The sequence below is a fragment of the Pelecanus crispus genome, chromosome 11, assembly GCF_030463565.1.
Source record: "Pelecanus crispus isolate bPelCri1 chromosome 11, bPelCri1.pri, whole genome shotgun sequence".
Classification (NCBI taxonomy): domain Eukaryota; kingdom Metazoa; phylum Chordata; class Aves; order Pelecaniformes; family Pelecanidae; genus Pelecanus; species Pelecanus crispus.
Window position 1 is genome coordinate 23,354,056 of NC_134653.1, and position 19,554 is coordinate 23,373,609.

At 64.5% G+C, this 19,554-nt stretch overlaps 2 protein-coding genes across 2 annotated transcripts; both read left to right on the forward strand.

The window, feature by feature from the left end:
• Positions 1 to 2,190: 2,190 nt before the first annotated feature.
• TBC1D10A (TBC1 domain family member 10A) lies at positions 2,191 to 12,128 on the forward strand. The gene is made up of 9 exons (XM_075718685.1): positions 2,191 to 2,396; positions 5,919 to 6,018; positions 8,780 to 8,887; positions 9,208 to 9,314; positions 9,991 to 10,105; positions 10,383 to 10,448; positions 10,801 to 10,990; positions 11,335 to 11,489; positions 11,736 to 12,128. Exons 1-9 carry the CDS (start codon positions 2,191 to 2,193, stop codon positions 12,126 to 12,128), a joined length of 1,440 nt encoding a protein of 479 aa, XP_075574800.1.
• Positions 12,129 to 14,264: 2,136 nt separating this feature from the next.
• CASTOR1 (cytosolic arginine sensor for mTORC1 subunit 1) lies at positions 14,265 to 19,312 on the forward strand. Its single transcript, XM_075718870.1, has 9 exons — positions 14,265 to 14,377; positions 14,500 to 14,570; positions 17,147 to 17,340; positions 17,503 to 17,635; positions 17,821 to 17,944; positions 18,629 to 18,742; positions 18,839 to 18,921; positions 19,067 to 19,161; positions 19,247 to 19,312. Exons 1-9 carry the CDS (start codon positions 14,265 to 14,267, stop codon positions 19,310 to 19,312), a joined length of 993 nt encoding a protein of 330 aa, XP_075574985.1.
• The last annotated feature ends 242 nt before the right edge of the window (positions 19,313 to 19,554 follow it).

Consider the following 19,554-nt stretch of genomic DNA (forward strand, 5'->3'; position numbering starts at 1 on the left):
TTTATTGGCAAACGTGTTTTACACTTTATATCATACAGCTGGCATCTCTTGGTTCTGGAGAGCATACAAGTCTGGAAAATAGGTTATGCCTGTACCTTCAGTCAGAGCCATGTTGCAGTTTGATACAAACATAACACAGAGCAAAGTTAATCTACAGTGAGATAATTATGTGCCAAGGAAGAGGCAGTTGTCTGTGATTTGGGTACCTCTGCTCTTTTGGGATAATCCAGAGCCATGGATTTATTTTACTTTTTTTTAGCGGTGGTCAGGCATTACGGGAACATCCTGTTTACCTTATTCTGCCCTTAGGGGAGAGAGAGATTCGGCAGGAGGGAAGAGCCAGCATCCTCCGCCTCCCTTGTGCTCCTCTTGAGGGCAGGCAGGCGGGCGGAAGCCCTGTTGCTGAGGGGAAGGTGCCTGGCACTGGCCCAGCCCAGGTGGCCGGCAGTCCTCTGCTGCAGTGGCCAGCTGCTGTCTCTGACAGATGCCCACGTGTCTGCGAGCGCTGCTGCACTTTGTCACAGAAAGGCAGTCTGCTCTGTCCCTGCTGTAGGATGCCAAATTCGGAGCTGCTCAGCGGGTGCAGGGCAGGGTGTTAGGGTGCGTGGTGGATGTAGGGCATTCCTGCCCCGCAGGAAGGTGGGATAATTGCTTTTGCTTCTAAAAACTAGACAGTAGGTGCATTCTTGGAGGAAACAAAACTGGGCAGCCAGTGGTGTTTTCCAGAGCTGTTAAAAAAAAAAAACTGCCAAGAAAGTTCTGAAATGGAGAAGTCACATTTTTACACAGAGTGCAGGGCCCGAACGTGGTGGGACTGTACTTAAGGTCATCCAGCTTTTCTTCTCCAGCTGTGGTCGGTGGTGTGAACCACCGTGGCACTTGGTGCCTGAGGAGCTCCCCAGTCGGACGTGTGTTTCCTCGATGTCTCTGGCCGAATGCTGCGCTGGTGCTGAGGTGACATTTTCAGCCAAGGCCCTTTTACCAGCCTGGCAGGGCTGAGCTCCCGGCCCCGCGCTCCGTCAGGAAAACTTCCTGCTAGAAATAGCTTGTGTGGAGCCTTGCCAGCCCGTTTCTATCTAAATATTACTGATAAACGTTGTAACAGACTGTGCGTGTGTATATCTAGTACAAAACAACTGTTATCGGAGCCTTCCACTTCAGTGGGGAGGCCCCGCAGGGCTCGGGCTGCCAGAAAAATCTGGAAGTAGGTTGAGTTGTTGCTGACTTTAATGAGCTTTGTTCCCTCGGTCCTTTGGCAATTTACCCAGCACTTTACCCACTGTGAGAGGGGTCTTGGCTCTAATAGAATGCCGGTTCTTTGCTGTTCAAGGGAGAAAATTGAGCGCTGGGCTCGTGGCTCTGAGAAGCATCCGGAGGTAGGATGGAGCTCGGTGCTTCCTTCCCTGCGGACCTGCTCCTGGAAGCCTTCACCCGGGGCAGGTCCCAACAGGTCCCAGACCCGGTGCTGTCACCCAGTCACTTACAGATCTTTTTGTGCTTTATTTTGAGAAGAGCCGGGCCAGTTTTACCTGTCTGGGGTGAAGGTGACGAGGCCATTGGCGGATGGGGAACCTCTGGGTGCAGCGGCAGTGATCCAGCTGCGGGGAGCTGGGATCCAGGGGGCTGGGGCAGGTTTGGGGGGCAGTGTGCTTGTAGAAGGAATAACGGGTGCGCCTTTGGCTTCAAAGCGTCCCCCTGCTGCATTGCGGTCATCCCTAAGGGGAAACGGATCTTCCCAGTGCCCCATCCCAGTATGTGCCCAGCGCAGCCCTGGTTCAGCCCCAGTGCCGTCCCAGCACGGCCCTCCCGGGGTCCCAGTATGCACGCGTGCAGCCTCCCGGGAGTCCCAGTGCGGCCCCGGCCCCGGCGCTGCCCCCCCCCGCTGCCCCCGGCCCCGGCCCCGGCGCTGCCCCCCGTTGCCCCCGGCCCTCGGCCACGTAGCTCCGCCCCCCTCGCTGGCACTGCCGGGGGCGGGGGCAAGCCCTGACGGACAGCTCCCTCCTGGCCTCTTGGCCAATCCCCTCCCGGAGCAGGCGGTCGCCGTCGCCATCCGTGCGGCTGGTTGGCGGGAGGGCCGCTCCCTCCCAAGAGCGTCGCGGCGCGGGGGCGTGGCTCTGCTGGCGGGGGGCGTGGCCGCCGCCGTGGCCGCGGCATGGAGGAGCGGCCGCGCCGCCGCTGAGCCGCGCCGCCATGGCCAAGAGCCGCGGGGGCGGCGGGCCCGGCTCGCCCGGCGGCCGCCACCACAGCCTGGCCGGGACCCGCGAGAGCCTGGCCGATGCGGGCGGTGACGAGCTCAGCTCTCTCGGATCCGACTCCGAGGTTAACGGCGGCGGCCCCGAGGAGCGGCGCGTCGACAAGTTCGGCTTCATCGTGGGCAGCCGCAGCGCCGAGGGGCCGTGAGTGGGGCCGGGGCGGCTGGGACCGGGACCCGGGGAGGCCGCGCGTCTCGGGGCGCTGAGGGGCCGGGGGAGCCGCCCTGGGCCTGGCTGAGGCCGCCGTCGGCCCCTCAGCCCCCGCAGGGCCGGGCTGCGGGGCCTCGGCCGCTGGGCCGGGCCGGCAGCGGCTCTTCCCGCCCGGGGCGGGGGTTGTCCTCCGCCCCCAGTCCCCGCTCTGGGCCCTCGGGGCCGGTCCCCGGCGCCCCGCGGGCAGCCCGGCCCCGCTCTGGCCCGCGCCCCGGAAGAGCAGCGGCTCCCGGGGCGGGCTGCGGCCGACGGGGGCGCGGGTGAGCGCCCCCGCCCGTGCTCCGGGGCCGGTCTGGCGCCGGGGGGGCCGCAGAGGAGCCAGCGCGGGCCCCCCGGGCCCTCCCGGCGCCAGTGCTGCAGCGTGGGGCGGCTCAGGGCTGGTGTGTGCCCCGGTGCCGGTGCGGAGGGTGCTCCCAGTGTCCCCCGCTTGCTGGGCAGCGCTTCCGTGAGGTGTTTAAATCCTCCCGGGGGAGCCGCACCGGCAGGAGCGGGGCAGGAGCTCTCCTGTGCCCCGGCCTTCAGTGCCACGACCGTCCCCGGGCTCTGCTGCCCAGGGCTGGGGCCGATACCAAGGGGCATCAGGCATGCCTGCAGTGGAGGCCACAGAAGCCGGGATGTGAACAAGAACCCCAAAAGCTATTCCCACTTCCCCACCCTTTTCTCCTGCGTCGGTGAGGGGGAAAGGCTGGAAAGTGGTGTCTACCTCGGGTGCGGGAGGGACCGCTGGGAGCTGCCAGCAGTGCCGAGGCCTCCTGCCGCCTTCCCCTGGCCGAGGTCAGTGTCTGGTTACCTCCAGGCTTCTTCTCCTCCAAGCGCTGGATTCCGGCATATTTTTGGCCACTGTCGAACGGGGGAGGCTGGACCGTTGTTTGGCATCCTGCCAGGGGAACCGGCATCGGTAGCTGCTGGTGAAGGTGTCATGGCGAGGCAGCGCTGGCTGGCCTCCCTCCGCGGAGGAAGCGGTGCAGCCGAAATCAGCTGTGAGCAGCCTGTGGCCGCGCTGGCCCAAGGCGCTGGGCCCCGGGGCGGTGCCGGCACCCAGGAATGCGTTCTGGGCTGCCGGCAAGCTGGTTTGGCAGCGTGTTTGGTGTTTGCCTTCCTGGCCGTGGTTTCGCAGCAATGCCCGGAGAAGCGTGGGGTTGCAGTGGGGACGACGCATGGCAACCTGCTCCTCTCCAGCTGGGATGTTATCTGGAGCAGGCTCCCCTGCAGTTTGCCTGCCTGCGTGCTCTGGTATCAGTTGGGCCCCGTGCCTCAGTTTCCCCATCCACGAGGAGCAAAGCATTCACCCTGCGTAAGCCTGAGGGCATTATTTGGTCGGTCTGCCAGGAGAGAAGGCACCAGAGGTTTGATTGCTGGTGCTGGGCAAGGTGCATCGCTCTGGGTGATAAACCCCGTCCCTGCCCACCGGGTTCATGGCTCAGAGCTGTACAAGCAGAGTGATCTCTCCTGCTTGGGGTGCTGCACCCCATCCTGGCCACGCACCACGTTTTGGGGACACTTCAGATGTCCCAGCTGTTGTCCTTGTGGACACAGGCTGTCCCTGGATGCTTGGGGTAGATGTCCCTGTCCCTGGGGTTCAGCAGGCAGTGGCTCCCCCAGACAGAGTTCCTGCTGCTGAAGGCAAGTGGCTGCTCGTGGGGGTGCCGATGGCGTGGTGACTGCAGTCACTGGGGTCTGAGCCTTCCTCCCACGGTCTGCATACACACTGGGGCCCAATCCTGCCCTCCGTCATTGCTTTTATCAGCTCCCTGTCTCTCCCAGGAGTGGATAAACAGAAGTGTATGGCCTCCTTCTGCGGCTGGCAGAAGTGGAGTTCCTCTAACTGGAATGGTTTTGGGGAAGCACAAGAAGGGCAAGCGGGGTGTCCCGGCACCTGTGGAGGCTCTGGGGGCACCGGGAAGGGCCGAGGTGTGGAGCTGTCACCCATGGTGTGGGTGTGGAGGAGGACTTTCCCCGCATAGGGCACCTCGCTGCCTCCCGGCCTGGGGTGTCCCCACCCCGTCCTCCCCGCCTTGGCCATCTGAAATGCCTTCGGTCCTCGCTCTGTGCCTGCTGCCAAGCAGCTATCAGCTGGTAACAGCTTCCAGTCTGGGCTGGCCAAGCTCCAGCAGGCCTGCAGCCAGCTCCTGTATCCAGCGTCCAGTGCTCCCAAGCTTCCCACGCCTCAGAGAGCCCCAGCTCCTCCGGCAGTCCAGGCTTCCCGGCTTGGGGCCAGCGCTCCCTCCATCCGCATGCTGGGCTTTGCTGCCAGCCGGGGAGCTGCCGACCATGCCCAGCCTGCACTGGAGAGCTGGGGTGGCTGCACCGAGCAAAGCAGATCCCTTCGGAGAGGGTTTGCTCTCTGAAACAATTGTGCTCGGCCCCGTCTGACCCGCTGCGGTGGGTGGGACCTGGCGGGGAAGGGCTGGGCAGGGAGCGGGGCAGTGCTGCCAGCTGGATGCGGCCCTGGGCTCTCCGTGCCGCTTGCTTTCCAGCTCCTAATGCGGAGAGGTCTCGGGGGAGGCAGGGCCCGTGTGTCCTGCAGCAGGGCTGGGTGCTCTGCATGTCCCTGGGGGATGCTCGGCACCTGGACCGCTGTCCTCGGAAAGGATCTGGCCACTCCTGGGATCGGCACGGCTGCAGGGTAGCGCGGAGCCAAGCCCAGGAAGGCATCAGGTCGTCTGAAATTGGCCCTTCTCCACTGATGGCTTGAAGGAGCTTCTGCTCTTCCTGGGATGCACACACCTAGGGCCTGGATGAGCTGTCTGTCACCCTGGCTCCCCCCTGATGAAAGGCAGAGGGTGCCCGGGGAGGGTGGAGGCTGCAGCACTGGCTTCCCCCTCGCCAGCTTTGGCGTCACGGCAGCATCCCTGCCTGCCTCGGCAGGGTTAAATCGGATTCCCCGGCTAGGCTGAGCTGTTGCTGGAAAACACTCTCCTCCCTCCTGGGGGACCCTCAGCTGGGCTCAACGCCGGGCCTGGAGCAGCGCCAGGCTTTTGGGGTGCGAGCATGACTGGGGCTGTGCAGATGACATGATGCTTATGGCCCTGGCTTTTTCCATCTGCAGCTAGGCCCTGTGTAGGGGATCGGACCTTGCTCAGCTCAGCTAATGGCTGTGGCTGTGCTCCCCGGTTCCTCGCCTTCCTGGCATGCCCTTCTCTCTGGGCACAGGTCCCCAGGGATGCTCAGGCATATGGTGGGTGCAGTGCAGGCTGCTCCCAAGAGCTTTTGAACGTCTGGGGAGTTGGGGGTGCGCTGGCGCAGTGATTTCATGGGCGGTGAGCGCTTCCGGCAGCGCCGAGCAGCTGCCGAAACACCAGCGCTCTCGAGCGTGTCCCAGCCAGGCTCTGCGCCTGGGGGAGGGCAACCAGACGGCCATGGGGGGCACCCAGGGTGCTGGAGGGGACAGGGGCCTCTGTGATGCAGGGAGGGCTTGCAGCCATGCTGACCGGCCTCTTCCCCCCCATGCCACAGGCTAGAGGAGGTACCCTTGGAGGTGCTACGGCAGCGGGAGTCCAAGTGGCTGGATATGCTCAACAACTGGGACAAGTGGATGGCAAAAAAACACAAGAAGGTAAGTGACAGCCTTGTCCCCTGGGGCTGCCCCAGGACAGCTGTGCAGGCAAGAGGGAGGGACACACGGGTGCAGTGGTATTCCCTTGGGGCTTTAGGGCAGCCTGCATGTCACCAGGTCCCCATGAGCAGATGTGTTGCCTTTTGGATGATGCTGTTGGCTCGAATGGGCTGTTCCTTCCCCGTGACGCTTCTCATTGCGGGAGGGAAGCTGGAGCATGGTAGGAGCTGAGCCAGCTCCTGCCCCCGTCTGCTTCCCGCTGGGCTGGAGCCTTCCTAGGGCTTCTTTGGCCCACAACAGGAATTGTTCAGTCGTGGAAACTTCTGGTCTGAGCATCCTGTAGACCAAAAATGGGTAGGAACTGTTAAAGCCTGTTGTGTGTGATGCTGGTCTGCAAGCTGCAGTCCCCAGGAGACTTATGGTGGTGTGTGCTGGGTGGCTCTGTGGCTTGGTTTGTTGGTGCTCCCTGATCTCCTGAGCCTGCAAATGAGGCAGAGATGGGATGCAGCAAGTCCTGGGTCACTGCTGTGTCCACTGGAAGCAGTGAGGCCGCTGGCATGGGCCAGCGGTGCCTGAGAGCGGCCAAAGGGCTGCTGGCCTCCTCCTCTCCCCCAGCTGGCGGAGCCTCCTGGCACCACTCTGTGTGCTGTGTTCCCAGAGCACCATCCCCACTCAGTGCCTGGTGATTGACGCAGGAATCCCTCATCTGTTTCTTGGCTGCTCACACAGAATTTGGGAGAGCTTTTCAGCATGTGGCAGGCAGGCGCTTTGTTCCACAGGCAGTTTCCGCTGCTCTCTGTCCATGCCACAGCATGGTCTCTGGGCTTGGGTGAATGCTCCGGCAGTCGTATGTCTGGCAGAGGAGCTCCCTCGTGCTTGGGCTGAGCTTCTGTGGGGCTGATGTGCTGTATAGTCTGTCCTGCAGCAAAAATCCATGCCCAGGGCCTCTGAGGTCTGCTCTGGATTGCTGCTCCATGCTCAGAGCCCTGAGGCTGCTCAGGGAAGAGTGCCAGGCCTGGCCTCAGGTGCTGTTGCCTGTCCCTGCTCTGGCAGGAGCCTGGCTGCTTTGGTACAGGGCCATGCAGTGTGGCTCGGGCCCTGCTGCTTCAGAGGAGCTCCCCGTGCCTCTGAAAAACCCCAGTGCTTTTCTGGCTGCCTCACCAGGGTTGGCTGACAGCCCGGGGATCTCTTGGGCCAGCTCCTGCCAGGCTCGCTCACACCTGCAGCGCTCCAGGATCCTGAAACACTCCATCCCTTGCACACCTGGCCAGGATCCCAGCAGAGCCGCAGCGCCGCGTCCTTAATGGCGCTGAGCCGTGCCAGTGCCACGTGCCAGTCCTCGCCCTTTCCAGCCAGACCGAAGGAGGGCAGATGCATGGGCAGCTCCCACCACCCTCCAGGGTCAGGCAGCACTCTGGCTGTTCTTTGCTTTCAGCATCCCTCAGCCCAGATGTGCTCCTGGTCTCCGGGAGGGCATGGTGGGATCCCAGGAACTGGGTAACCCCAGCACAGGGGAGATGGCAGGACTCTGTACGGAGCCAAGGGGATGAGATGCTCAGCTGCTTGGTCTTGGCCCTGGCTGCACTGAGCCTGGCCAGCTGGAGGGGCTGCTGAACCGAAACCCAGCAAGGCGGCTTCCTTCCTGGCAGCTTAGCCAGCAGGAAGGGGAGCCGATTCGAAAAGGGAGCCGTCAGCAGCAGCAGAGCTGCCCACAGCCACCCTGGGCATCGCCTGCCACGTTTCCTGCGAGCACAAAGGCTCCGCAGGGCTCAGGACCTGCCCGGGTAAACAAGCAGCGCTGCAGCGAGGGAGCAGCAAACCCTCCTGGGGACGTGGTGTTACCACCGCACTGGGCTGGGCTGCTTGGGAGCACAACCTCCCACTCCCGAGTTATGCTGGCAAACAAGGTGTCTGGTTTTGGTCCCTGCTGGGGTGCTGGCAGCAGCAGGGTTAACCCAGCTCGGCTCCCTGCTGCAGGGTAGGTACAGGTGCTGCCTCGCCTGGACTTTGGTCCTGGCCAGTGCCTTGTGCCAAGGAAATTGGGGGCTGACTGTGGACATGGAGCTGGCCCCGGGGGCCTTGGGAGCCAGCCGTGTGTGGAGCTGAGGCCAGGCCTGCTCCTCTGGGAAGGGTGGGCAGGAAGGTTGAGACCCTCAGCAGGGTGCACCTCCCTGCTCTCCATGGCCCCATGGGTGAGCAGGAGGGCTGGGCTGGGGGCCAGGGAGCCCTCCCCTGTGTCCCTGGTGCTGCTTCCAGTGGGCTGTGCTGGACTGGGGAGGGAGCCACCCGCTCCCCACCTTGGCTTCAGTGATTGCTTTTCCAGCTCCCAGCAGGATCCTGCTTTGAGGCAGAGCTGGGCTTGTTTGGAGCTGTTTGCAAGCCGCAAAGCCTCAGCCAGGCTCCTGGCACCCATTTGCAGTTCCCTTGTGCTGGTGTAGCTCTGGCTGACATGTTAAGAGCAATGCTGGGGAGAAGGGGGTGAGCAGACCCCTCCTGAGATCCTCAGGGTCTCTGGCTGCAGCGCTCTGTGCTATCCTATAGGTCTGTGCAATGCCAGCTGCTGTCACGGGACATGTGGCTGGGCACCCTGTCTGCAGGGATGCAGAGACACATCCCCTTGTACAGGGACGTGCCTTGGGAGGCAGCAGGGACCAGTGTGTGACAGCGGTGCTGGGCCTGGCTCCCATCTTGCCCCGGGAACCTCTTTGTTCCCTGCTGCTCTGCCATCCCCTCTGTGATGACTCTGTTGTTCCCCCCACAGATCCGGCTGCGGTGCCAGAAGGGGATCCCACCCTCACTGCGGGGCCGAGCCTGGCAGTACCTCTCCGGGAGCAAGGTGAAGCTTGAGCAGAACATTGGCAAGTTTGATGTGAGTGCAGCTGGGGACCTTCCTGCACTGCTGGTGGGGGGTGTTTGTGGAGGGGGACAGCGCTGGGATAGCTCCTGCTTCCTCCAGGGCTGGGGTGTCTGTTAGGCTTGTTCCCGCTGTGTGGGGTTCAAGGGGGCTAGCGTCCCAGCCAGCATGGGCTGACCCATGACCTGATGGGGCTTGTGTTTGGGGCAGATCCAAGTCCAGCCCTGTGGCTGCTCCACCAGCTCCCTTGGGCTCACTGTGGGCCCCATGTGTTGGAGTGGGGCTGGCACCATGCCAGCGTGGGGTGTTGTTCACCCCAACTCTCTCCTCCCCAGGAACTGGATCTCCTCCCAGGGGACCCTAAGTGGCTGGACGTGATCGAGCGGGATCTCCATCGGCAGTTCCCCTTCCATGAGATGTTCGTCTCACGTGGAGGCCACGGGTAAGTGGAGCTGCTGCGTGTCCAGTCCTTGGCAGCCACCGGGCTGGAGCAGCACCATGGGGTGGGCACTGTCTATCCCAGCTCACAGAGCTGCCGTGTGCCCCCGCCATCCTTACACCCCAAGCCTGCACAGCATCCAGGCACTGGCTGAAAACAGGACGGCTTCCTAGGAGCTCGGTGTGTGGGTCACAGCCCTCGGCACCAGCTCTGACACCCAGCAGGGTGGGAATTGCTGCAGCAGGAGGGCGAAGGGAGGAGGTGGCCGGCTGTGGCCTCCGTTTCACCAGGGAAATGCCTCTCCCCATGTGTCAGGGATCACCTGCACCACTATGCTTGCAGCTGGGTCCATGCCTGGCCACGGCTCACCCTGAGCCAGCATCCCTGGGAGATGGTCTGTTCCCTGTCTTGCCTCTCGGATCCAGGCAGGTTGGGGCCTCTGTGGGCAGTGTTTCCCAGAGCAGAGCCATGGTTATTGTGTCCTGTAGCCCTGGGTTTGTGTGGAAGAGAGATCCCAGCCAGACACTGACTCAAGCTCTTGGGGGAAGAGGGCTGACCAGCAGCCAGCCTGCAGTGCTGGATCACCATGCAATGCCAAGTGCCGATTTGGTCCATGGGGGAGGCTGGTGGGCTGTGTCCATGCTTCCTCCACCTCTCCCTCCCCGGGGTGTCTCCACAGGCAGCAGGACCTGTTTCGGGTGCTGAAGGCATACACACTGTACCGCCCGGAGGAGGGCTACTGCCAGGCCCAGGCCCCCATCGCCGCTGTCCTGCTCATGCACATGCCAGCTGAGGTATGAGCGTCTGGCCGAGAGGGCACGGAGACCCAGGGGCTGGAGAGCTGGGACCAGTGGGAGGGTGTGGGTCGCTTTGGGGTGGTGCTGGCAAGCAGGGTGCTTGGCTTATGGCACCCATTTACCCCAAAGCTCAGCTGGTGGAGGGAGGTGCCTTTTGCCCCAGGTGTGCTTGCCTTCTCCTGTCTGCTCCCTTTGTCCCTGGGAGCAGGGTGGGGGCTGCAGGGATGTCCTCCAGGGACACCTGGGTGCTCACCTGCTGTCCCTTGGCTTGCAGCAAGCGTTCTGGTGCCTGGTGCAGATCTGCGAGAAGTACCTCCCTGGCTACTACAGCGAGAAGCTGGTGAGTGAAGGGACCGCAGTGCCTTCAGTGGTGGCAGGGACCTGTGATGGCTCCAGGCTGAAAGCTTCCCCAGCTCCTTACCCTGGAGAAAGAAGGGGGCTTGGGGAGGTCCTGGGCACTCCCATGGTCTCCATGTTGTGCTATGGTCCCCAGAAGCATCCTGCAGTCAGGGATGGGGGACTCAGTGTAGCTTTGCTGCCAGTGTCTGTGAGGCACCGCTCTGATCCTGTAGCCAGGTCTGGAGGGTGAGCTGTTCCTCCTCTGAGGCCAGTGGGCTGGGCCGAGGGGAGCTGATCCCAGGGCTGGGCTGGGGTTAAGGCGCTCACTGTGGCTCTCGATGCTCTCCCTGCAGGAGGCCATTCAGCTGGACGGGCAGATCCTCTTCTCGCTGCTGCACAAGGTCTCGCCTGTAGCCTACAAGCACCTGAGCAAGCAGAAGATCGACCCCATCCTCTACATGACAGAGTGGTTCATGTGCGCCTTCTCCCGCACGCTGCCCTGGAGCTCTGTCCTGCGTGTCTGGGACATGTTCTTCTGCGAAGGTAGAAGCTCCCCACCATCGTCCTCTTCCTCCTGGGGTGACTGGCCGCAGCCCCTGCAACATATGGACAGCACTTGGGGCTGCAGCAGGAGTGCTGCCACAGCTGCTTGCCTGTACCTGGCACATGGGACCTGTTGTAGGGCAGGTTTGGGGCAGCCATGTACCCGGGGTGGAGACTGGGCTGTTTTCCTGGGGGTTAGGAGGCACGTGCATCCCAAATCCACCCTCTCGCCTGTCCTGACTGTTGGCGGAACCAGGATCTGGTGCCCTGCAGCATCTGAGGGACACAGTAGCAGCGTCACCCTGTCCTGCCTGGTGCTTGCTGCCTCACCTCTCCCCTTGCAGGGGTGAAGATCATCTTCCGGGTGGGCCTTGTGCTGCTCAAACACACCCTGGGCTCCTCAGACAAGCTCAAGTCCTGCCAGGGCCAGTACGAGACCATGGAGAGGCTGAGGGCCCTCAGCCCCAAGATCATGCAGGAGACCTTCCTGGTGCAGGAGGTGAGGTGCTGGGGAGAGTCTGGGGGCCTGGTGCTGCCCAATTGGCCATGCTGCTGGATGGGGCCGCTCCTGCGTGGGCAGAGCTGGTATAGCATGGGGACAGTCCCCAAAAGGCATGGATTTGGGGTTGCCTCTGTCCTGGGGGATATCCCACACCCTGCCCCAGTGGCTGGGGTGCTGAGCCGGCCATGGGTGGCACTGTCACTGTCAGGGAAGATGCTGATGGCACAACTCTGTCCTCTGCAGGTCATTGAGCTGCCAGTGACGGAGCGTCAGATCGAGCGGGAGCACCTGATCCAGCTGAAGAAGTGGCGCGAGACACACGGGGAGCTGCAGTGCAAGTCCCCCCCGCGCCTGCATGGTGCTAAGGCCATCAGCGAGGCCGAGCCCCCCACCCGCAAGGCGCTGGAGCCCGTCCCCTCCATCATCATCCCCCCCGGGCCTGCCCCAGTGCCCAAGGCCCGCAAGAGCAAGGAGAAGAGCAGAGAAAAGGGCCCAGCCAGCCCTGCCAATGGCCCTGGGGCTGAGGGCAACGGGGCACCTGGCTCGGTCCGGGAGCTGCTGCACCCCCAGGTCTCCCCCCACCACCAGTCCAAGGAGAGCCTGAGCTCTCGGGAGAGCGAGGACACATACTTGTAGGGCCGGCGCAGCGCTGGGTCCGCACCCCGGGCAGCCGGGCTCAGCTGGGCTGCGCACGGACCCGGGCTCAAGGACACTGATGGGGGGTGTGCGGGGACCCCTTGTGCCTGGCGCTGGGGGCTGTGGGCTGGAGGGATGGGGATGGGCTGGCTGGCATGGCTCCCTGGGGACACTGTGGTCCCTGTGTGCAGGGATGCCCGCTCAGGGCAGGCTCAAAGCTGGGGGGCATCGGCAGGAGCTTGGCCAGGTGTGGTGACCAAAGGGGATGCCTTCAGTCTGTGCTGGGTGCCCACCCCGGCAGGGTGCTGGCACCATGAGCGGTGGGAGCCCTGGCAGGGCGTGGCTGAGCCACCCAAGGTCCTTCCCCACGGCTGGGGCACTGAGCTGCCCCTCGGGCCCTTCTCCCTGTCCAACAGCCCCTTGACCCCCTGCCCCCAGGGTCTCTCCCATGGCCCCCACCCTTCTGCCCACCCTGTGCTGACTGGGCAGACCCAGACTCCGAGCACTTGCACCTGGTGTGGGGGGACCCGGGGTACGCAAGGAGCCGGGGGGACCCCTTGCCCCCCTCCTCTTTATCTAGTGAGGATATATCAAGCTGTAGCCCTATATGTAGTACTGAATTTACCTACTCACTGAGCCTATTTATTATTCCTCCATGGCAGTAACCATCGCAGGACAGGGACCGAGGTTGGGAGCTGCAGGGAGGATGTGCCGGAGGCAGCAAGATTTGATGCTAGCCCACAACTGTGGGCCTAAAGCCCCCCACCCTGTCCCTGAGCTCCCCACGGCTCAGGGGGAGCGTTTGCCCTGCTGGGGCTTTCCCCACCCCAAGGCCCTGGCAGAGGTGAGATGGGGTGCCCAGGGGGTGGGCGAGCAGCTGGGCATTCCCCGGTTGCCAGGTGCCCTCTCTCCCCCCTGTCCTCCCCAAGGGCAGGGGCTGGCTTTGTAAAATAAAGTGGGGAAAAATGGTTTTGTACAAAGGGGTAAATAAAGCAGGTTTGTGTAAAGGTGCAGCACTTTGCCCTCTGGTGTTGTGGGGTAAAGGGTGGCATGGGATGGGGGTGGTGTCACCGCCCTGCACCAGCACTAGCTTTGAGGAGCCCAGACGCCGTCTCCTCTGGGTGCTCTGGTGCTGGGCAGGGTCCTGGGAAGGGACGTGCTGCTGTTACCCCTCCGTCACTGCCCTGCCTGAGCCACCGAGGGTGGCCAAGCCCCAGCCTGCCCTTGCTGTCTCGCCCTGCCCTGGGGCTGCCCCTGTTTGAAGTGTAAATGGGAGGGTGCTGGGACCTGCCCCAGCTTGTGCGGGCCGAGGTGGCTGCCAGGCCCCGGGCCGTGTGGGGGGCTGCCATGGGGTGAGCTCCCTTCCCAGCACCCAGGCTTGCTTCCCTCTCACAGTGTCACAGCTCCTGTGGCTGAACAGAGCCAGGAAACCCCTAATTTATTCTAGGGTGGCCCAGAGCTCAGCTTTCCGTGCATAAAATGGTGCCCAGGCCCTCTCTCCCTCCCTGTGTTTCCCGCAGGCAGGAATTCTGCCCAAACCTCCATTCCTCCCTCTGAAACTCCCTTTTCCCGGGGGGTGGCCACAGGACAGGGCCTGTTTGTGGTCCTGCGTTTCCCCTTTGCCCCTGCAAACTGCAGCTCTGGGGCTGCTGCCCTGGTTTTGGTAAATCCCCGCTGCCGGGCTGGCTTGTCCTCATCCTCCCTGAGCCGGCGGGTTTGGGGCCGGGGTTGAGCGTGGAGGAGCCGGGTGGGTGCTGGGGTGAGCCTGGCCGGGGTGGAGGGGGTATGGTGGGGTCGGTATTTGGGCTCCCAGTGGGTCCAGTCCCCGCCTGACTGGTGCTGGCGGGGCGGGGAGCGGGAGGCTTGGGTCCGGCTGGGCCGGGCCGCCTGGGCTCCGCGTCAGGTCCGGTTCAGGCTCTGGGCTGGGGCTGCTCCGGGCACCCCGGGGCTCCGGTGGGATCCGGTGCGGGCACGCCGGGGCTGGGGGTCGGGGCTGTTCCGGGCACGCCGGGGCTGCGGGGCCGGTCCCGGGGCGGGGCGGGGCGGGCCGAGCCGTCGCCCCTCCCGCGGCGCGGGGCGGGCCGGGGCCGCGCTTATAGCGGCGGCGGCGGCGGGGGCCGGCGCGGCGCGGCCGCCATGGACCTGCACATCCTGGAGCACCGGGTGCGGGTGCTGAGCCTGGCCCGCCGCGGGCTCTGGCTCTACACCCACCCGCTGCTCAAGCTGCTCTTCCTGCCCCAGCGCTGCAGGTACCGGCCTTTCCCCGTCCTTCTCCGGTGCCCGGCACCGCTCCGGCTTCCACCCCGCCGGCCCGGTGCCCGGCTCCGGGAGGCGGCGGTGCTGGGGTCCGTAGCGCCGCTTTCTTCTTCAGGTGCAAGTTCTTCAGCCTGACGGAGACCCCCGAGGACTACACCATCATGCTGGACGAGGAGGGCTTCAAAGGTACCATGCGGTGGCTTCCACGGCCACCCGGTCCCTCACAGGGTGGGCTGGCACTGCAGACGCGAGTTGTGCACGTTCTCAGCCCAGTCGAGTGCAACGACACTCCGGGCCTGGGCCGCAGGGAGCGAGTCACGGCTTGTAGCGAGGCTTCCTCAGTACATGCCCATCCCCAGTGTTCCTGGCCGCAGAGCTCCCATCCCATCCCCTCGGCACCCACGCTGGGGATGTACTGGCTTGCCCGGCCGAGGCTATCCTGGCATGGCTGCCTTTGCCCTAACAACCCCCTCCCAGGCATTGCTGCGTCTCCGCGGGCTCCTGGGACCAGGCTGTGAAACCAGTGGACAGTCTGCGGGGAGCCCGGTGCCAGCCGAAAGCCCGGCTGCTCTGGGCAGGGGGTAGGTAACTCCTGGGATGCCCACGGGCAGCACTCCAGGCTCCCTGCCTGCACAGAGTGCTGCTGCCAGACCTCCTGCTACCATTCCCTTGGCTGCTTTCATCTCTTGCCCCTGCCCGGCGAGGGCCGGGGCTGGCCAGCGCTTCAGCAGAGTGGGGCCGATTCTGTGCTCGCCCAGGCTGGCAGGGGTTAGCCATGCCTGGGGGTGCTGCCTGGCAGCAGGAACCAGGTTTTGGGGTGTCCTGAGGGGGGCTGAGCCCTTCCAGGCTGGTCCCCCTCCATGGGAGGTGTCATTTGGCGATGTCCCTACTGCTGGTGATCCAGCGTTTGCCACGCATCAGCCTCACCGCTGGTCCTGCCAGGGGTACCGGCCCAACGGGCTGCACCAGAGGGGCCGGATCCTGTCCTGGCTTCCCACGCCCGAACCTTCCTGCTGAGGCTGCAGGAGCCGGCCACAGCTTATCACCTTGGATGTGCCCCAAGGAGCAAGGGTCAGCACTCCGGCCATGGGGCGCTCGCTGGCCAGATCCAGCTCCCACCTCCCTCCCCGGCCCTTTGCTTGGGGCAGGGGCTGCGGGGCCAGGCTCTCCCCCCCAGAGCCAGAGCTGTTCCCCACGTATTGTTTTATTTCGGGGCCTGCAGACAAATATTCCTCAATCCCGAGGGGAGGGCGGGAAGTGCTGAACAATGGTCCTGTGAGCCGGCGGCCCCGCTGTGCCGTGTGTACCCCCCCCGGGGTTGGGGGGCTGCCAGCGTCCCCCCGCTGCGGGGCTGGGGAGGGGACCCCCCAGCAGAGGAGAGCTGCCCGCCCTCTCTTCCCTTGGGGATCTGGATTAAGCCCTGAGGTGGGTGGCACGGGGACAGCGGGGTCTGCCCCGCATGCTCACAGCCTCACCCAGGGTGGTGTTGAAAAGCAATTAAGTGGTGAGCTCTGGGACAGGTCCCCATGTCTCTGTGTGTCCCCCCCCCCGGCCCCAATGCTCAGCCCTGGGCCAGAGCCGAGGCCGTTCTGGCGCTTCCTGCACAGGAACAGGCGTTGGAAACACCCGACGAGGCCCCTGAATCCGGCCCCACTCCCGCCCTGCACTGAGCCATGGTTTGGGAGCAGGGTGTGGAGCTTGTGTCGTGTTGGGGTCCCCCCCAAGGGTGCCGGACTGCTCCCCAGGACAACTTCCCCTCTGCCACTGGTGTGATGAATTTGCTTTCTCAGCTGGGCTGGGATGCCAGGTGCCCACCGAAGGGCTGGGTTCTTGTGCAGGGCCGTCTCACATGGGTGCTTCCTCACACCTTTGCCAGGTGGGGGGAGCAGTTTGGAGACCCCTTGGGTGCCCACCCCACCCTGTCCCATCCAGGGAGCACTGTGGGGTGGGAAAGGGGGTGCCAGGGAGGGGGGTTGCCTGGACGAGTCCTGGGGCACCCCGACAGCACCAGCCCCTCTTCTGTGCGGGAGGGTGGGTGTGGTGGGGGGAACACAAGCGCAGCCCCTGTCCCCGTCCCTCCCCCCCCGCCCCCATCCCGGGGCAGGAAGGAACCGGCCAGCACGCACCCTCCCTGCCAACAAAAGCAGCTTTTTGGGAGGCAGCCCTGGCCACCGGCCAGCCTGGGCTCAGCGCCTCCCTGCCAGGCTGGCACCCCTTGGAGGGTGGGGTGGCCCTTCCTTCATCCCCTCCAGTGCTCTGTGTGTCCCACCCCCCGAGCATCCCTGGTGCTGGATGCTGGGCTGGGGACTCCTGGGGGACAGGGGGTGAGCCAGGCAGCCCCAGGGCCCTGGCAGTGCTGGTTTTGGCGTGCGGTGCCCCCCAACACCCCCTCGCACCCAGCCTGGGGTGCTGGCATGGGGAGGAGAGACACGTCCTGGGCCTGGCGGGGTCGTAGCCTTGGCCCCGCTCATCCCTGCAGCTGAATTCCGACGCTCTCTCAGCGCCTGGAGCAGCTGAGCCCTGCCTGGCTCTTGCGGATGGGGCTGGTCTGTGCCCCCAAACCAGCATCTCCAGCCCCATGCCTGGGGCTGATCCTGATCTGGCTCTGCTGGTCCAGCTCATCACGCAAGGGACAGTGTAACATACAGTGCTGGAGCTGGCGCAAGCTCTGCGGCACAGACAGGGTGTGCGGCATCAGGTGCTGTTCGGCTGTGCTGAGCCCCCAGGAGCCTCGTGCCTCAGCCTCCCCTTCTCCCTCGCAGAGCTGCCGCCCTCCGAGTTCATGCAGGTGGCGGATTCGACCTGGCTGGTGCTCAGCGTGGTCTCCAATGGCCGGGCACCCTCCGGCTGCCAGGCCACTGGTGTCACCAAGATCGCCAGGTCGGTCATCGCGCCGCTGGCTGAGCACCACGTCTCGGTGCTGATGCTCTCCACCTACCAGACTGACTTCATCCTGGTGAGTGCCAGGCGATGACGGGGACGGTGGTGCCTGGTCCCACCGGCGCGTTGGCTCTGGCGGAGCTGGGTGGGGACCCTGCTGCCCCCCTGGCAGGGGCTGGGGTTGGTGGGCTGCAGGGAGGGGCGGCAGTGCCAGCCCTGATCCCACACCCCTGGCCAGGTGCGGGAGCGGGATCTGCCGGTGGTGATCCACACGCTGGCGGGGGAGTTTGACATCTACAAGGAGGAGAGTGGCGAGTGTGTCCCTGTCACCTGCGACGACGTGAGCAATGGCTTCCTCAAGCCCAAGCCGGGTGAGTGATGCCAAGTCCCGTGTCCCCCAGGGCCACCCAGTCCCCACCAGGATGCTCCAGCTCCCACCGTGGTACCTCTTGCATCCTGAGGGATGCCGGGCTGCGGCTGCGGTGGCCACGGGGTGGCACTGCGGTCCTGTCCCCAAGCTGTCCCCAGGTCTGATGGGTGGCTCTCCCCCTGCCAGCCGCCAGCCCCACGCTGCACCCCGTGCAGAGCCCCCAGACCCGCTTCTGCGTCCTGACCGTGGCCCCCGACACACTGCCCGCCATTGCCACCATGCTCATCGACGTCCTCTTCTACTCCCACAGGTGGGTCCCAGGGACTGGGACACGGCCGTGGCCCCTCGCCCGGTGCCACCTGAACTGCAGTGACATGTGTGTCCCCCCCCTCCCCTGCTCCCAGTGGCTTTTCAAGCTCTGGGTGTGTTTTGCAAACTGGTTTTGCCCTCCCAAGCGTGCTGGGGGGCTCCAGCCACATGGGTACCATGGGTCCTGCTGCCACTGTGGGACACAGGAGCCCCAAGGTGACCTGGGGGACAAGCCCCCCATTGCAGCAAAGCCCAGGGAGGGGGGATTGCAAAACAGGAGAGGATGGGTTGCAAAAGAAGGCTGGTGGGAATGGTGTTGGGGTGCAGGGATGCTCCTGCCTGGGACATCCCATGTCCCCTGGGATGAGGTCCCTTCTGGTGGGACCCTCCTGCTCCGGAGGCACCATGGTGCTTTTGGAATGCCCCAAAACCTGGTGTCACCCCTGTCCTGTGCATGGCCAACACCCGCTGCCCCCCAGCCCGGTGGCTGTATGAGCTGCAGACCTTGTGGGTAGCACCCACTCCTGGCCCCTGCCTCTCCTCCCCACCCACTGGCTCACCCTGCAGCATCCTAACATCATGCTCGAAGGCACTCAGTGCCACCACCAAGCCCTTCTCCTCCCAGTTTTGGGGGTCATGACCCCTCCCTGCAGCTCTCTTCCCTCCCCCCCTCCCCACTTCACAGCCCCCCGAGAGAGGCTGGCGCCGGCAGCCAGGACCTCGACTCCATCACCTTCTTTGCCTTCTCCCTCATTGAGGGCTACATCTCCATCGTGATGGATGCAGAAACCCAGAAGCGGTAGGTGCCATCTGCAGAACTGTCTGTCTGTCTGTCCATCCCCAGGGCTGGGGGCTCTGGGAGGTGGGGGGACACTCAGGCCCTCCCCTCTCTCAGGTTCCCGAGCGACCTGCTGCTGACCAGCTCAACGGGGGAGCTGTGGCGGATGGTGCGGATCGGCGGGCAGCCCCTGGGCTTTGGTGAGTGTGGCCATGCCCCCCCCGTGCCACCACAGCCTATCCTCCCCCTCCCCGAGGGGTGCTTTGGTGTGGTGGTCTCCCTGCACATCCCCACGGCTCTGCCACCAGGGCCACCGCTCACCCCACGGTCCCTTTGCCTCCCCAGATGAGTGCGGCATTGTGGCACAAATCGCAGAGCCGCTGGCCGCCGCCGACATATCAGCATATTACATCAGCACCTTCAACTTCGATCACGCCTTGGTGAGCCCCTGCCCATCCCCAGGGACCCGCCGCGGGGGGAGTGTCCCCCCGGGGCTGACACCCGCTCTGTTCCCCGCCCTGGCAGGTTCCCGAGGAAGGCATCACCGAGGTCATCGAGCTGCTGCAGCAGCGCCAGGAGAGCAGCAGATAGCAGCCAGCTGTCCCCACGCCGGGTGGCCCAGCATGGTGGCACGGTGGGCTCCCACCCCCCAACCCCCTATATTCATTATTTTTTAATTTTAAGCCTCTCCCCAGTGCGGGGCAGAGCCGGGTGTAGCATCGCTCCCTGTCTGCTGGGGACATGGGGACGTGGTGGCTTCAGGGATCTGGTGGCCTCGTGGCAGTGGGACAGTGTCCTGTGGGGGGGGGAGCAGTCCCCACCATGCCACTCTG

What these genes read in the sequence shown, in the direction of transcription:
- TBC1D10A (XM_075718685.1), top strand. Translation starts at nt 2,191, where the DNA reads ATGGCCAAGAGCCGCGGGGGCGGCGGGCCCGGCTCGCCCGGCGGCCGC. An exon ending in TGGCAAAAAAACACAAGAAG is followed by an intron (nt 6,019 to 8,779) that starts GTAAGTGACAGC and finishes TTCCCCCCACAG; the next exon opens with ATCCGGCTGCGGTGCCAGAA. An exon ending in GGACATGTTCTTCTGCGAAG is followed by an intron (nt 10,991 to 11,334) that starts GTAGAAGCTCCC and finishes CTCCCCTTGCAG; the next exon opens with GGGTGAAGATCATCTTCCGG.
- CASTOR1 (XM_075718870.1), top strand. Translation starts at nt 14,265, where the DNA reads ATGGACCTGCACATCCTGGAGCACCGGGTGCGGGTGCTGAGCCTGGCC. An exon ending in CTTCCTCAAGCCCAAGCCGG is followed by an intron (nt 17,636 to 17,820) that starts GTGAGTGATGCC and finishes TCCCCCTGCCAG; the next exon opens with CCGCCAGCCCCACGCTGCAC. An exon ending in GATGCAGAAACCCAGAAGCG is followed by an intron (nt 18,743 to 18,838) that starts GTAGGTGCCATC and finishes CCCCTCTCTCAG; the next exon opens with GTTCCCGAGCGACCTGCTGC.